The 15,629-nt window shown below is 42.5% G+C and overlaps 1 protein-coding gene across 1 annotated transcript; it reads left to right on the forward strand.

Annotated features, from left to right (window-relative positions):
* Positions 1–151: 151 nt before the first annotated feature.
* Positions 152–14,348, forward strand: si:ch73-116o1.2 (ras-related protein M-Ras). The gene is made up of 6 exons (XM_034561316.1): positions 152–318; positions 7,605–7,862; positions 8,622–8,775; positions 10,173–10,272; positions 11,961–12,040; positions 13,911–14,348. The coding sequence occupies exons 2-6, from the start codon at positions 7,670–7,672 to the stop codon at positions 14,008–14,010; spliced, it is 627 nt and encodes a 208-aa protein (XP_034417207.1). The 5' UTR covers positions 152–318; positions 7,605–7,669; the 3' UTR covers positions 14,011–14,348.
* Positions 14,349–15,629: the final 1,281 nt, after the last annotated feature.

Genomic DNA, 15,629 nt, shown 5'->3' on the forward strand with positions numbered 1-15,629 from the left:
GGGAAATGAAACGTTAGATTTGAGTTGCTCTCAAACATTGACATCATATTAAACTGAAACCAGACATTTTATTGTTTAATGACTTCCCCAAAAAACGGCGTTCCCCCCTGTGGGGCTTTTTCTATTTATAGCATCAGCTGTTGCAATACAAAGATTAGCTATTCAACGTATTGTTTCGCCGATGTGGGCAGCGCACTCCCGTCTGTGGCGAAAGGGCGGCGGCGGCGGCGGTTTGAAGCCGAGAAAGAAGAGAGATGAGGAGGAATATGTCGGCGTGAGGACGTTTTCTTTGTGTCAACGACAGCGAAACCCACATCGGTAAGTGGCTTTTCCCCCTCGTCTGACGGAGAAGAAGAGGTCACGAATGCGGGCGTCTGTGTCCACGGCAACACCGACCGACCGTCTGTGTAAAACCGACCGCTCTCCGTTATATCAACCGTCGCCTCGCTAACTCACACGATGACAGCGCGGTACGCTTGTCGAGGGAAGTTAGCTTCGCTTTGAATGAGTGCATCCACGGCTGGCTTCAGTTTGAGGAAATTCATTTTTGTGGCAAACTTCAAGAGAAGAATGAAGCAACTGAAATACGTTTTTTTATTTTTATTTTTCAGGGGCGGTTTTACACACACACACACACACACGCACGCACGCGCGCGCGCGCGCTTACACACAGGCCCTACCTCTTGCCACACAAAACAACAACACAGTGCGTGGCTTTTCCCGGTGTGTTAGAAATGATCACTGCAGATTTAACCGCTGGACGGAGAGAACAGAGATTCTCCATGTACCAAATCATCGGATGAGATCATTCAGAAGCACCCCAGTCTGCAGACACACACACACACACACACACACGTTAATCACTATTAATAGCGAAGTGAAATCACCAGATAATTTGGTTGTCTGGGGACAGATACCCCTTCGTCCTTCCGTCATCACTTAATGGAAACGTCTTTCCTTGCTGAAGCTGCACGTTGCTTGTGAGAGGAGTCATGGTAAGGTGACGTTTGCATGCAATTTCCCTGAGGTTTGATTGTGACCTTTGACCTGCGGAAATCTCAGTGTGTCTGTACGTGTGTGTGTGTGTGTGTGTGTGTGTGTGTGTGTCTGTACATGTGTACAAGGCCTGGTAATATCAGGCTACTTGTTATTGAATATTGATTTGTGTGACATTCAAATTCTTACTTGTATGTATGTATATGTAGAACCTACTGTAGGTGATGCTTCAAAGTGAGGCAAAAGCTTGGTCTATTGTGTAGAAGAGTGGGATTGGGACTATAAAGGGTAACCGGAGAAGGATCCAGATCTGGAGGAATAGACCAGAGCAATCAAACAACTGCTAAAATATAGTACTTTGTATTCAAGTTTCACATTGGGCTTGGCAATAATTCAATATGATAATTCCTTGTCTTTCAGTGGACTAGTAACGTGATGAAATTGAGTACTTCAACTACCATTTAGTCAGTGTCACTAGTGCCACATCCACATCCTGTGTCCCTTTTTTAAAGACCCCCCCCCCCCCCCCCCCGAAAAAAAGAAATCTTTTAGAATTAATGAGGTCAGAGTAGGAAATGCTCCCACAAGTCACAGCCCCAGACTGTGGCAAGTTAGTCATTGGTGAAGACCCACTCGTGATCAGCTATAAAGCCCTCTATTGGACTATTTGTACTTTGTTCTCAGCCAAATGTTGCTCAGGGTCTCAAAGATGTGTGCATGAAGTCCGTCATCAGTGGAGAGAAATGTGATGACGAAAGGTGTAGGGGGCAGCTGACTTGGCTCACCTCATTTTCTGAAACCGATTAATGGAAATGACGTCAGCACAACATCACATTACTTGTTGACATGTGTTTTTAAAGACATCTGAAGTCACAGTACTATTAGCATAACATACTGTTGCCCACCCAGGACAGTAACAGTGGCTCAGCTGGGCAGAGTGCATCTTACTGCACATTAAAGTTGTACCTGTGGGAAGCAGATGTACGTCTTCATCCAGGGATTCGTATTATTTTGTGAGGAAAACATCTTTTAAGTTTTTAAGTTTGGGATTGTGAAAAAAAAACCACTACATTAATTGTGGTGAATTACTATTATCGGGATAATTGTGAAAACTGTCTAGCTCGCTATGATGGTAGAGAAGTACAAAATGGAAATACAGGAATTATCATGTCAGAATTATGCTTTATTTATGCATGGCCCCCCCATGCATAAATAAAGCATAATTCTGACATGATAATGATTTCTAATCACCTTATTTCAAATTGTTAGATATTTTGATTATCGAATAATATTGTAAATCGCAAAATATGAGTAATACTATATTAATGTGTATCTGATTTTTGACCACATATACGACTGGAGAATATGACCAATATTGATGCCGCAAGCAACAACAACCAGCAACCTGCTTCTCTTAGTCTGAAAGCCCGGTCCATCCAAAAAGTCAGGGTTTCAGTATTTAAGAATGTTTGTTTATATTCTGGTTAATCAGTCGCAATTCATAAAATTTAACTGTCCGTTTCTTAAATGGTACATAAGTCAAAGGTAAAGTCTCAACAAAGAAAAAGCTTTTGGAGTTTGACTCGCGTTTGTCACACACATTTCTGAACTCGGTGCACTTTGCCTCAACACCTCTCTGGAATGATCGATGAGTGTTGATATCAACGCTCCAGGCCGGGGTGTGCACCGCCGTGTTCCTCCTTTTTCCTGTTCTGTGAGATGTGTTGCTGCTTTGTTCCCGTGTGAAGAGGGAAGTCCCTTTTTTATGCTTTCCCAAGGCAGCAACTAACTGCTTCCCAGAAACCCAGAGAGGCTTTATGGAGTCACGGGGAAGACAGAATAAGAAGTCCAATCACACCAGCTGCTTCTGTTGTTTTACATGTGAGCCCACACGCATGTGGAGTCATGCAGGTGTAGTGGAGGAGTTGCAAATTGATGAAATGTGTCACTGGTTTTCGAGCCATCACATTGGATGAGGGGAAACCTAATTGCTGTTTAACACATCTGTAGAGATTAGCGTTTCAGAGGAAACGAGTGAACATACAAAAGAAGCGCGATATAATGATTTACATGCTCCGCAGTGGGTCGATGTGCCACGCTGCTGCACATCCAGTGTATGCAACAAGGCGTCCAATAATTTCATATATCTGCCGTGCTGCAATGGCTATGTTTCAGTGTGATGGAAAGCAGATTTTTTAAATGTAGGTTTCTCTGATTAATGGACATTTGTATTCTTTGCAACAAGCGAGACATAAAAAACAAAGGTCCTAATGTGGATAATTGCTTGCCTCGCATGGAAGAGACAAAACATTAGGTCAAAAGTTGTACTTTTGATTTATAGTGGGGGTAAGTAGCTTGACCATGTTGACAGACACGGCCAGATAAGTATTTTGCTTGTTAAATAATCAGTTGATTGTCTCCTACTGTGTCATCTCTCATTCCAGCCCTGTCTCCTAGTAATCATTGATATATCACTCAATAGTATCGTAATCAGCTGGGTTATGGATGTAAAGTGCAGGACATTGACAACAGAGTGTGGGGTTTGAATCCAGAGTCGGTGATGAGTTTGTGTTTTATTGTGTAATCCCCTGAAATGAAGAGAACGAGCCGTTTATATCTACATATGAAGCACGTCCTCATCACAGAGCCCGCTGTGTTGCACCGCCACGTCTCTGCAGTCGCCCCGATCGGACAAACCAAACCAAACGCTGGCTCTTAGATGGTAGTTCTCCTAACATGCTCGGCACACGGGAGAAGTTTCAGATTCAGTTTATTTTCTCAGATGTCGCCACATTCTAAACACTGACTCCTTAAGAAATGAGTAATGTATATACTGCTGCAATTCAGGCCCTTAAGCTCGGGGTCGAGTGATGTAAATAACGATAAACTTCTATTACATCATGATTATCAGTTATTGATACACAACATGGGCAATAACCTCTTATTAATGTTGCTACTTCATAGAAGTGCTTGATCAAGCCAGTGAGGGTTAATAGCCACAGTGAGCGTGTTGGAGGAGCTCAAATATGCAAGACGGATATTTTCAGATCCAACTCCTCTGGAGAGGGTTTTCTTAAAGCTCGGATGTCGGGGTGGAAAACGGCAGCTTAGTGTGGATGAAAGTCCAAATCCGATAGGAAAGGATTTCTATTCATCGGCATTAGTGTGAACACTGTAAGTGTTGTGTACAACACTAAGTATGTCCTCATGCGGCCTCGGTTGACCCTCTGAAACATCAGGGTCCGTAGCCACATTGAGGACATGACTGACTTTGGTTGGGCACATCCTGACATTTCCTCGACCAAGCTTTCACTCTCAAAGGATTTTTGTTTAAATTGGTGTCTGTGGATTATTTGTGTCTCTCAGAACAGTGAGTGGCGTCCCAGTGAATTGTGGCGCCCACCAGGTGAGACTCAGATAAACGTTCACACGCCATACAAGGTTGTGACCTGACTTTGGCACCAGCAAGGGCCAAACCTGGCACAGTGTGACAACTACACCTGGTGGCAGGTACTGTGATTTCATGGGGCTTCTCAAGCTGTCGAGTTCTTGTTTTTAGTTTTCTGCACAGCGCTTAAAATCTGTCTACGGTGGTGAAATTGTGGTGTAGACATTTACTTTGGGGCTGAAGAGGCATTTTATCGTCAGGAATTTGTCTTGGAAATTCTTTGCCCAAGCTGGCTGACTGACTGGTTGGCTGGCTGGGTTTTGGAAGGGAAGGAAACATCTTCCTTCCCTCCATTGTGCTGGGCAGGAAAGGATGGACTGTAGCCAGCTGACAGCTGTTTCCTGGTGGATGAAGAAGGAATGGGTGCGTGGGTGGTGGTGCTAGTAGTTTGTGAATGTGCTTTTTTGTCTGCTCCCGAAACCGTTACACCACTTTAATGAGAACTAGCGAGCTGAAGGGTTCACAGCAAGATGGAGGAGATTAGTTTGATTGCAAATGTTTCTATTTTAAATTTGGATGGTGGATGGTTTGACTTGCCTGGTTGCATCAGTGGTTTTCAGTATGAATCGCATATGCTTAACGCTGCGTAGCAGAAACTAGATTGAGATATGAAATGTATTCATTATGTAGGTCTTTTCTTTGTATGTAGATTTTTTAAAGGTGCTGGTTTAGTTTTCTTGTAAGTGACGACACATTTAAATTCAGTTGTTTCCACCACAGTGTTTCCTTAAGGCCTTACAAGAGGGATGAATGCATTTCCTTCCTCCAAAAACATTCACAAATTTAAAATGTAAATATTATAATTCATAATCAGTGTACATCCATGTACGCTAGCTTGTGGTCGTCTTGCAGGACAGTGAAACCGCCAGCAGGAATGATGTGTGTGTCGTCCGCGCTTGCTGACGCGCACATGCTGACTCATAAAATCTAATAAAACATTTCCCAATAGTACTACTAGGTCAAAAGTATTTTAAGTTGGCTTGATTAGGACGTCGCCACTGATGAGACTTGAACCGAGTCAGTTACAGCCGCAGTTGACTGTCAAGAGATCACGATAGTCAGAATCACATCATTACTTGGTGTTAAAAATATTTTCCCACTCATTATATGTTTATGCCTTGAAGCAGAACTGTCAATATCATGTCAAAGGAGAAATAACAACTGGCCAAAATGTGGGCGCACGCGGTAAAGTAGTGTTTGTCGTATCGACCGTATTGTAACATTTCCATCAACTTCGTCCTTGTGTACCCTTGTTTCCTCTCCCTCACTCTTCTGTTTCCGATAATCTCTCACCCTCCTTTCCTGCTCTGTTCTCTTGCTTCCCTCCTGTGACTCCTTTTCTCTGTAGCCAACCCCCCTTTTTGTGGTAAGCTTTGGTGTAAGATTTTTGCAACAACAGCATAAGATTGAACAAAAAAAAAATTAACGCTCCTATCTCATTGCCCGCAGTGATTTGAACTATACAGCATAACTGTAATAATGTAAGACTTAAAAAGGGCAGTCTGGTACAACAAATACTGTACAAGCTGTTCCCCTTAATTATTTGCAAATGTTTTCAATAGATGCATTTTTTTTTATCCTCTACTGTACTTAAACTTGTGTGGGAGAAAAAATACTCTTCTCCTTTTGTTAAACCTCTCCTTCTAGCAAGATGGATGTTTATTTTTGTTTTCAGAAAGCCATAATTACAAGCTTCAGTTCTCCATCTATGTGGAAGCCATCCTATTTCTCTGCTGCTGGTTCTGTGGTTATACTGGGTTACTGAGTGTAGTCTGGTTTCTGCTGCTCGGCCGAACCTGTCGGTGGAATTGATTTAAAACCAATGACGCGAGAACGGCACGAGTAGTTTTTCTACAATACCTGTTTTATTGTGGCTGCTGCATCGTTTACTATTCGTCCTTATATTACCAACATGTCAGCTTACAGAAAAATAGGACAATGCTTTCCACAATAGCAGTAAGATAATCTTGATGGCAAATGCGGCTGCAATTCCTGTAGCTGCTTCACAAAAAAAGCTGTTTGTGGCTTTCCTGTGAAGGTCTTAATATGGAGCAGGTAAATGTTCGCTTTGCATTAGCAGCACTAGGTTTAAGTTACGTTAGCATTCAGTGTTACTCACCCTAACACATTGTTTGTAACCTTGAGCTCTAACAATTTTCTTCCTTCATTAAAATAAAATGTATATATATTTTTAAAACCTCTTTCAATCCAGCATGCTTTACTTCCATGTTAACTGCTAGCAGTCTTCTTCCTGTCTTTGGGTGCTGGTGCATTGCAGCATATCTTGACATGTCACTGCCCCATGTAGATAAGTGAAATAATAGCCTTTTCACGAAGGGGCCACGTGCACGAGCGAGTGGGACCATAATGCCGTAGGTCAGTGTGGTTACCCCTCGCTTTCAGAAATACATGTGGACCCAGGATACGGATGCTGATGGCATCAGTTCCAAAAAGAAAAGTGTTGAACAATTGTTGAATTATCATCTTTTGTTTGCGTTTTACCTTCATTTGACTGTGTAGATGCAGAGAGAAGGGAATGACATAATAATAATAATAATAACTACAATAAAGGTCCCAAGGCTGGAATCAAACTCAGACATTGGGGTAATGTAGCAACCACTGGACTACCAAGCCATCCAAATACCCGTTGAGCCCTCTCCCTCTCGGTGGGCTTTATGTTGCTGCTTAAAGCCACGTTGCAGAACTCTGCACGGTTCTGTGGTTTCATTTCTGCCCATTTGGCATAAATACTCAAGTCAATACTGTCATCCCATAAGATGCAGTTCCTGTAAAAACTGTTAGACGTTGGCTCAAAGACAACTAACTGTACTTAAGGCCATGGAAAAACTTCAGCTTCTCTCTATTAAAAAAAAAAAAAGCGGAAAACAAAAGTAAATTGTTCCACTTCACATTACAAACACGGTTTAGGAGGACTTGAAGGGCACTAAACTACTTCGGGCCTCTCTTTTTCTATTTTTGCCTCCATCTATCTGCTTTGAGCTAAAACTCTTACCTGTGGTCTGTGGTCTCCATGGAGATGGGCAGCTGGAACAAAAACCTAAACACCCTTGTTCTCTCTCTCTCTCTCTCTCTCTCTCTCTCCCTTTTCCCCTCCCCTCTCTATTGTCAATCCTTTTCTTTCTGTTTTCCTCCATCTCAGCCAGGTGTGTCCTCAGCCACCTACCTAGTCTGCTTTTCACCTTCATCACCGCTGTGGAGGTAGCCATGGCGACCAGCGCCCTGCCAAGTGACAACCTGCCAACCTACAAGCTGGTGGTGGTGGGGGATGGTGGTGTTGGGAAGAGTGCCCTCACCATCCAATTTTTCCAGAAGATCTTTGTACCAGACTATGATCCCACGATAGAGGACTCGTATCTCAAACACACAGAGATAGACGGACAGTGGGCCATACTGGATGGTGAGTCTCTTAATTCTGTATTTCCTTTTCCTTTGGTTTCAATTAAACATGTCCTTCATTGACCAACGAGGGACCATTTGTATGTTTCAGCTTTGAACTACATTCCGGTGGTCGCTGTTTCCTCCACTGAGCGAACTATAAAATAGTTGAAAGAATAAATGACATTTAGAAAACGCCACTGTTGCTCGTGAGACGTATTATGCATCATTCTATGATTTTATCCTTCCATCATTAAAGTATTCAGTTTAGGTTGGAAACACATGAAGCTCAGGAATTAATTAGAAAACAGTTTATGGGAATGCACTATTGATCTTAACTAAGGCCTTCTGCTAAGGCCTGTACATTGTTCTGACACAGTTGTTATGTAAGAGGCAGCCAGGAGAGATGACTGGGTCACAGGGTTAACGAAACCTGTATGTGTCTCTGGATTCTGCAAGTGTGGGTGGAGGTGATCATGTGCCTGCAGAAAATTGAAAAGGGAACAAAAACAATAAAAAAATTGGACAATGTCATTGTTCAATGATTTTAGCAAACCGGGTTAGTTTATATCCGTTTGTTAATAAACATAACGATGCTTTTGGTTAGGAGAAGTTCTTCAACAATTAATGTTTAGAATCACTGACACTTTGTTGCAGCTTTGAAATGTCTTGAATCAGACGTGTGATGGTGCAATAAGAATAAATAAAGTACATCATCAGGGTGTCGGTATAAGAGAGACCCCTCCCAAAGTAATACATTTGTGTCCATCCATCTTGGCAGTGCTGGACACAGCTGGCCAGGAGGAGTTCAGTGCGATGAGGGAGCAGTACATGAGGACCGGAGACGGCTTCCTCATCGTCTTCTCTGTGACGGACAAGGCCAGCTTTGAACATGTGGACCGATTCCATCAACTCATACTACGGGTCAAAGACCGGTAGGTGGCGGTGATAAGGGCATTGCTGCAACTCATGTTTATTTATGTTGTGATGTAACGTAAACGTTGAAAATCAAATCACAGAATGCCTGGGCAATATTTCCCTTTTGGAAAAAGAAAATGATCTTCCCAAATTGCCTTGGCACAGTGGCTCTGAGAATTAAATTAAGAAAATACATGGGGATAGACGCAACACACGCAGCAACGTCTTCACTAACACGCGGAAACATCAATTTGGCAACACATGCGCAGCATTTAGAAGACGACTGAAAATTTCCAGGGGACACTAACTAGTGATTCACATGATTGGGACACGCTTGTGGTTTATGAATTTATTGATTGAAGTCTGCTCGCTGCCATTGCGATCGCCTGATTCAGATATTATGTTCACAGCAGATATCTACAATAATATCTGAATCATGTCATCACAATGATAAAACAAAAGACAAAGGGGCCGTGTGTTTTAATTTTCCAACACTGACTGAAACTTCATAATTCTTATGAAAAGTCAACAGCCGTAATGCATAACTATTTAGTGTCCCCTGGAAACAGTTTCTGCTGTGTTGCAATCTTCTTGCAGCTCGTTTTCTAAATGCTAAGTCAAAGTGACGCGGACGTTTCTTCATTTTCTTGTGTCGGACGTATTATGAACTCTGGCCCAGAGAAATTGTGGTGATATACAGACGGTTATTTAACATCCTTTGTCTCATTTACTTATGTCGGTCATAAAGAGGCATCAGCACAACCAGTTAAACGTTCCTCATAGTCACCACACACACTAAAATACTAAAAAGAATATTTATCCTCGTATAAGGCCCAACTTTGTCCCCTGCAGTCGTGGCAGTTTGAGTTGTGCTGACTCAGCAGACGTGGTTTGGTCAGTGCTGACAGATGGCGTTGTCTTGTTTCGGCATTAGAACGGTTGAGGATCGGGATCTCGTCCCCGCTTCCTTTTCCTCAAGCTGCAGTTGAATTTGGCAGACCATCAGATTTGTTTCTGAAATTCTTATCGGCAGTGTTGTGAAATGTCAGCTGTGAGAGAAGAGATGCATCTGTTCTCTGACAGCAGCCAATAAAACTGAGCTTGAGATGTTACAAAAATAGAAACTGGAACTGAGCAAGTTGCCATATGTCCATATTTAGTGGTGCTCTACTGTAGCTCATTTTTCTACAAGATTCGAGTGTTGCAGAAATCTGACACCTCAGACAATTTTGTGAACCATGTGATCTTGATCCAAATATAAACCTATCAGGTCTTTAAAATGGTTGTTAGACTGCAAGGCACTTAGGCACTTATTAAACACTCTTTGAAACTACTGAAGTGGTTTGGAAATGCATTATTCAGTTATACAAAGATACCTGATATTGTGTGTGGGTGTTTGTCCTTTTCTTTTCAGGGAGGCCTTCCCCATGGTGTTGGTGGCAAACAAAGTGGACTTGGTCCATCTGAGAAAGGTCACCAGTGATCAGGGCCAAGAGATGGCTGCAAAACATAATGTAAGTAGGGCCTTTTTGCATTGAACCGATTTCTCATCTTCAACACAGTTTTTAAATGAGCCTGTGTGCACGACAGAGGCTAAAGACAAAGGAGAGAGATGGATTGTTGCTCCCAGAGGTCAGAATACAACAAAATAAACGTCAAATGGTTAATTCTGTTTCCACGGCTGAAAAGTAGACGCGTGTCACTTGTGTAGCGAACATAAAGAACACTGATGTTGTAGACTCACCGTTGAGACTACATTAAGCTGTCTAAAATGCAGCCGTCAACATAAAGACGGCTCTTTCTTCACCCTCTAAAACTGCAGCATCACAGTTATGCTCTTTGATTGGTTATATCAGTAGTTAAAATGCGTCCAGAATAAGAGTTAGAGGCGGTTAAAAGTCGTCTACACAGCCCCTAACCATTCAGCTTTGTCTATGCTCACGCGAAGCACCGTGGCGTGAGATGGGGCGCGAGCTATGAGCACGCACAAGAGCGTTCAAGCTCAAAGCGCTGTTGGTTGCATTACTATTGGAAACACGAGAGGGCATACAATCAAAAAGTTACTGAAGAAGCAAGACGACGAAGAGTTTTACCGGCAAAAGGCCATTAAACCCGCTTCACAATGTTAAGGAGGAGAACTGTAAACTCAAATCTCATATTTATGGACCTACTTTATCACCTTTGCACATGCCCTGTCGAGAATGAGATGCATTATAATGAAACAAAGTTTGAATATCCTTTTTAATTTATTTGATTTGGCTGCAAAATATTTACTCAAATGTCGATTTTTGGGTAGCTTGTTTATAAAGCATTTAAGAAACTCATTTTGAGTCTTTGTAAATCCTCAGACATGTTGATAGCACTCAGTGAGCTATTTGTGACCGTCATGTCGGAGAAGCCAAGAGCTCCTAGTGACAAAGCGGTGCACGACCAAGCTGAGGTGTGCTCACGTGATTTATTTTGGTTTTCGGCTTCATTCCAGCGAACATAAACCACACGTCACTGAGTTTAATACCACGGTTTTGCAAAAAGCTCCATGTATCCTGCTGCCGTTAAAAGATGTCACCCTCTGGAGGTCGTTTTGAAAAAGCTCTGTCCGGAAAGAAAAGACTGTTTTAGTCTGAACATAGGGAAGAAATGTAATCTGCATAAAGGATTACTCCCATACAGAATGCACCAATTTAACTGATCTGAGAGGATTGCGTTTTCCCTGTGGTGGTGAATGAGTTTGGTCCAGAGGGATTCTGGGAAACTGTCTCTGTCACAGGCGCGTACAGTATCCTTTTATTCCAGGGATATGACATCTTGGGACTTTTTGTGTCACGCTTTCTTTTTTTTTTCTTCAATTTTTCAGTTTTAAAGTGATCATATGCAGCCTGGACAAAGAGCACAACACTTGGGGCTGTTTGCACACTGACTAGCATCACACGTGGTTGATTCATCAGTCATTTCCATGGCTGCTAGGCATGTGTTAGGGAACAGTTGTTGAATTAATTATGTTTTTAATTGGTGTTGTTATGGATACAGGTTCTGTTTTATTGTTTCTTAGCCACGTAGCATTTGGTTTGGGTTAAATGGTATCATGTTATGTCTCCCTATACTCCCTTACTGTATACATCTATATTGTATATGTTGTATTAATGTAGTTTTACAATTGTGTGTACCATTCATGCCTAATTTGGGAACATTTCTGTTTCTTCAGATAACTTATATTGAAACTAGTGCCAAGGATCCTCCAATGAATGTGGACAAAGCCTTTCATGAGCTGGTTCGTGTCATAAGGTAACTCCGGGTTCACCTTGTTTACGCTTTCACAACACGAAGAACTCTTTGCATTAAAAAAAAAAATTATGTGAGACAGATTTACTTGAAGTAACAGCATTTAAACCGATTGAGGACAGTGATTGCCCCTTTTACAAACTTAAATACAGTCATAATATCTAATAGAATGGTTTCAACTCAAAGTGTGCCCCCCCTCCCCAGTGTGTATTTCACTTCTGTAGAGGTGAGTGGCACAGAGAGAGCATTATGCTGGTATGTACGGGCAGTGAAAGTGTTTTTAGGATGAGAAAAATAAATCCCACAGCTATTTCCTGTCTTGTGTAATTTCAGAAGAATTTGATTTGTGGCCATGTTTCAAATGTGGTCATATCCTGTTTTGAAGGTCTTCTCTCCCTGCAAGAACCAATAAGCATCTATCTAGAAGGCATGTCACTTCTGTTTTAGGGCCTTAACTCGGTTCCACAACTATACTTATTTGTTCACCTTTTATGTTTGTACAAAACGAATTAATCCAGATTAGGAATAGTTATTATTGTCCTCATGTCAGGTCTTTAACTGAAACTTTGCTGTTTTGGTACTTATGGAGAAAAGAGAAGTCTATTGATGAATCAATATTGCCCTCTTGTGGTCAGACTGGAGTAGGTCAGTCATATAGGAGGTGGATCAAGACATCAAGGTTGTGCTTTTTTTCTGGCTGATGCATCAGCAGTTCAGGCAGAAAGTGTCCATCCTCTTTGTACTGGTGTATGGCTGCTTTGAAAACTTGCATATAACACATTTAATGTAGAATCTCTAAGAGGTTACACTTGCTATTGATTGGCTCTAAGCTTAGTATGACTCACTTGTTTAGCTATCAGTGTGAATGTGATTGCAATATTTTGCTGCTGGACTTATTGGTGCAAAAAAGAGTTGGATGAGAAGATTCAATTCAATTTAGTTTTAATTTGTATAGCCTAAAACAAATTTGCCTCAGAGGGCTTTACAATCTGTATACATATGACATCCCTGTCCCAGGACCTCACATCGGATCAGGAAAAACACCCCAAAAAACTGAAAAAAACCTTTCACATGGAAAAAGGGAAGAAACCTTCAGGAGAGCAACAGAGGAGGATCCCTCTCCCCGGATGGACAGACGCAATAGATGTCATGTGTACAGAGTTACAACACATTCAATGAATATGACAGAATGTATGAATAATTAGTAGTAGGCATGGACCCCGATCCAGACCTCCACAATCCATGAAACAGAAGGAAGTAGAGAGGAGGGGGGTGGGGGGCGGCACATCAGCAGGGCCATGGAGGCAAGAGGCATCGCGAAAGAGGCCGGACCAATGAGGTCGGCCTTTGAGGCAGGAGGCACAGAGAAGGAGGCAGGTCCATTGGGGAGGAGGCCAGGTCTAGGCCAGTGGCTGGATTCAGGCAGCAGGGGCAAGGACCCAGGACCAGCTTCAGACACCTCCAGGTCCAATGGACACTATCAGACGTGAAGTCACAAAGACTCCGGGGAGGAAGGAGAGTTAGTAATGTGCAATGGAGAGATGTAAATTCATCCATAAGGAGAGAGATAGAGAGAAGAGGAGATAGGTGCTCAGTGTATCTTAAAACGTTCCCCAGCAGCCTATAAGCCTATAGCAGCATATCTAGGGGCTGGACAATTCAATTGTCTAAAAGTTGTGCTTAAAAAGGTCTTAAATTGTCTTTATCCTCAAACTAATGCTCTGCAAATAATCAAGAAGGTTGTATTTCTTTTATGTATATTTTATGTTTAATATGTGGTTGAGGGCCCTATGATGCTGCCTTATACGTTTTTATATTATATAATTTCATTAAAAGCTGCTTCTTCTCTGTTTTTCCTCGTCCACACTCACAGACAACAGGTGCCGGAGCGAAACCAGAAAAAGAAAAAGAAGATGAAATGGAGAGCAGAGCGTTCTGCAGGTTCCCACCGGTTCCACTGCGCCATATTGTGACCTCCCTCGTCCTGTTCATCATTCGTAACGCACACCCACATACCTTTTGGATGTCAGGGAACTCCCCAGCAGTGGTCAACGACTGGAGCACAACAGGGTCGCCGAGCGGCTGGAAAAAGTGAATCTGAAACGTTGGACCGATGTCCCCTCACCCTTCACAGAGCCTTTGGAGCGAGAGCTGAGCCCTCTCTCCTCAAGTCATGGTCCCTTTTTCAAACGTCCCTTCCGTCTCTATTCAACACAGAACTACAGTGTAACTCAACGGTTTCTCAATCAAGGCCATCAATTTAATTTCAAATGTGGCACTAGAAGACAGACCCTGGAGGGGGGGAGGGGGGGGAGGGGGGGGGGGGGGCAGCATCCCCTTGACATTGGAACTTTTGTCTTCTTGAGAAAAGGTGGAAAAGGGGAGGACCTTGTTTTTTGTCTTTTTCAACAACCTGCTGGTCGTCACCTTTCTATCCTCACAGTTTCTGGAACAGAAGAACCTGTGAGCTCTTTGGAAATGTTGTGCTGCGTTCTCTCTGCGTAGAGTGGACCTCGCCGAGGGCATGGCGGATGAACACGGGAGTGGCGACAGGGTAGTTTTTGGGTAGTGAAAATAGAAGTTTCGGTGGGCGTCGCGTGAACTCTGGTTTTGAAATGTCAGTTCAGAGTGGACGGACGGACGGCCGTGACGAGAGAGACGTGACGCTGAGAAAAGGTGTGACGGACAGCTGAGCGCTGTGGTCATATCGGCTGGTTTGAATAAGTGTTTAAATATAGTAATTGTAAAGAACGGTGAGATTGGTCGGTGTATGTGGTTACACTTTAATGTCAACATAACAGGATTTTTGCCAACACTGTCAGCGGCCATGTTTACAGACACTTATTTTTCTCATAATAACAACACAGAGCAAGTGTTTGAAAAATAATTATGGTTTATTTCGGTTGCCTCCTCAGTCATTGTCAATGGCATAATGAGTGCAGTCTTCACCAGTACTGTATGGACAATAGCCCTGATATTGTGTGCGTCTTTGTAGTCTTAACAGATTATCTTCAAACAAGTTACTTTCCATGTTTGTTTGTTTGTTTGTTTAGTTTTTTATCAAAACATATTATATTTCTTTTATATAAAAATATCTAATTATAGGTGGCCATGTAAACAAATTCAATGCTGTTTTCCAAGAGATCCGTGGGATAAAAGACAATAGATAAGGGATAACGAGCGCTTCACGTTTCAGATCTGAAGTGGGCTGAAAGGAGCTGATTTGCACTGGCCACAAACCAAAATAATGTGATGTCACTTTATTTCAATCAAGGGGCTTTTGACCGCACCGCTGAATTCAGGACGACGACTCATGCTCCGTCAAGGAGAGCACTCCTTTGGTTTGGGGATACATACTGTAGCCCCGGGGCGTGAAGCCATGTTGACCTGACAGACTAAGTTTAGTTGTAGGAAACACTCGAAGCAACAAGACATTCAGTACATTCACGTCTGCAGTCGGGAGCTAGATGGGAATGGACAATTTAATAACCTATAAAATGGCTTGTACTGTTAATGCACTAAAGTTTCGGTGGACAACTTCTTTTTTTTTTTTTTTTTTTGTCTGGAAGAATACCGTCTCTTGAAGGAATAC

The sequence above is a fragment of the Cyclopterus lumpus genome, chromosome 21 (genome assembly GCF_009769545.1).
Source record: "Cyclopterus lumpus isolate fCycLum1 chromosome 21, fCycLum1.pri, whole genome shotgun sequence".
Lineage (NCBI taxonomy): Eukaryota > Metazoa > Chordata > Actinopteri > Perciformes > Cyclopteridae > Cyclopterus > Cyclopterus lumpus.

Bases quoted from the DNA above. Each gene is read 5' to 3' on its own strand.
- si:ch73-116o1.2 (XM_034561316.1), top strand. From the start codon at position 7,670: ATGGCGACCAGCGCCCTGCCAAGTGACAACCTGCCAACCTACAAGCTG. The intron at 7,863-8,621 runs GTGAGTCTCTTA...CCATCTTGGCAG, and splicing joins ACAGTGGGCCATACTGGATG to TGCTGGACACAGCTGGCCAG. The intron at 8,776-10,172 runs GTAGGTGGCGGT...TTTTCTTTTCAG, and splicing joins ATACTACGGGTCAAAGACCG to GGAGGCCTTCCCCATGGTGT.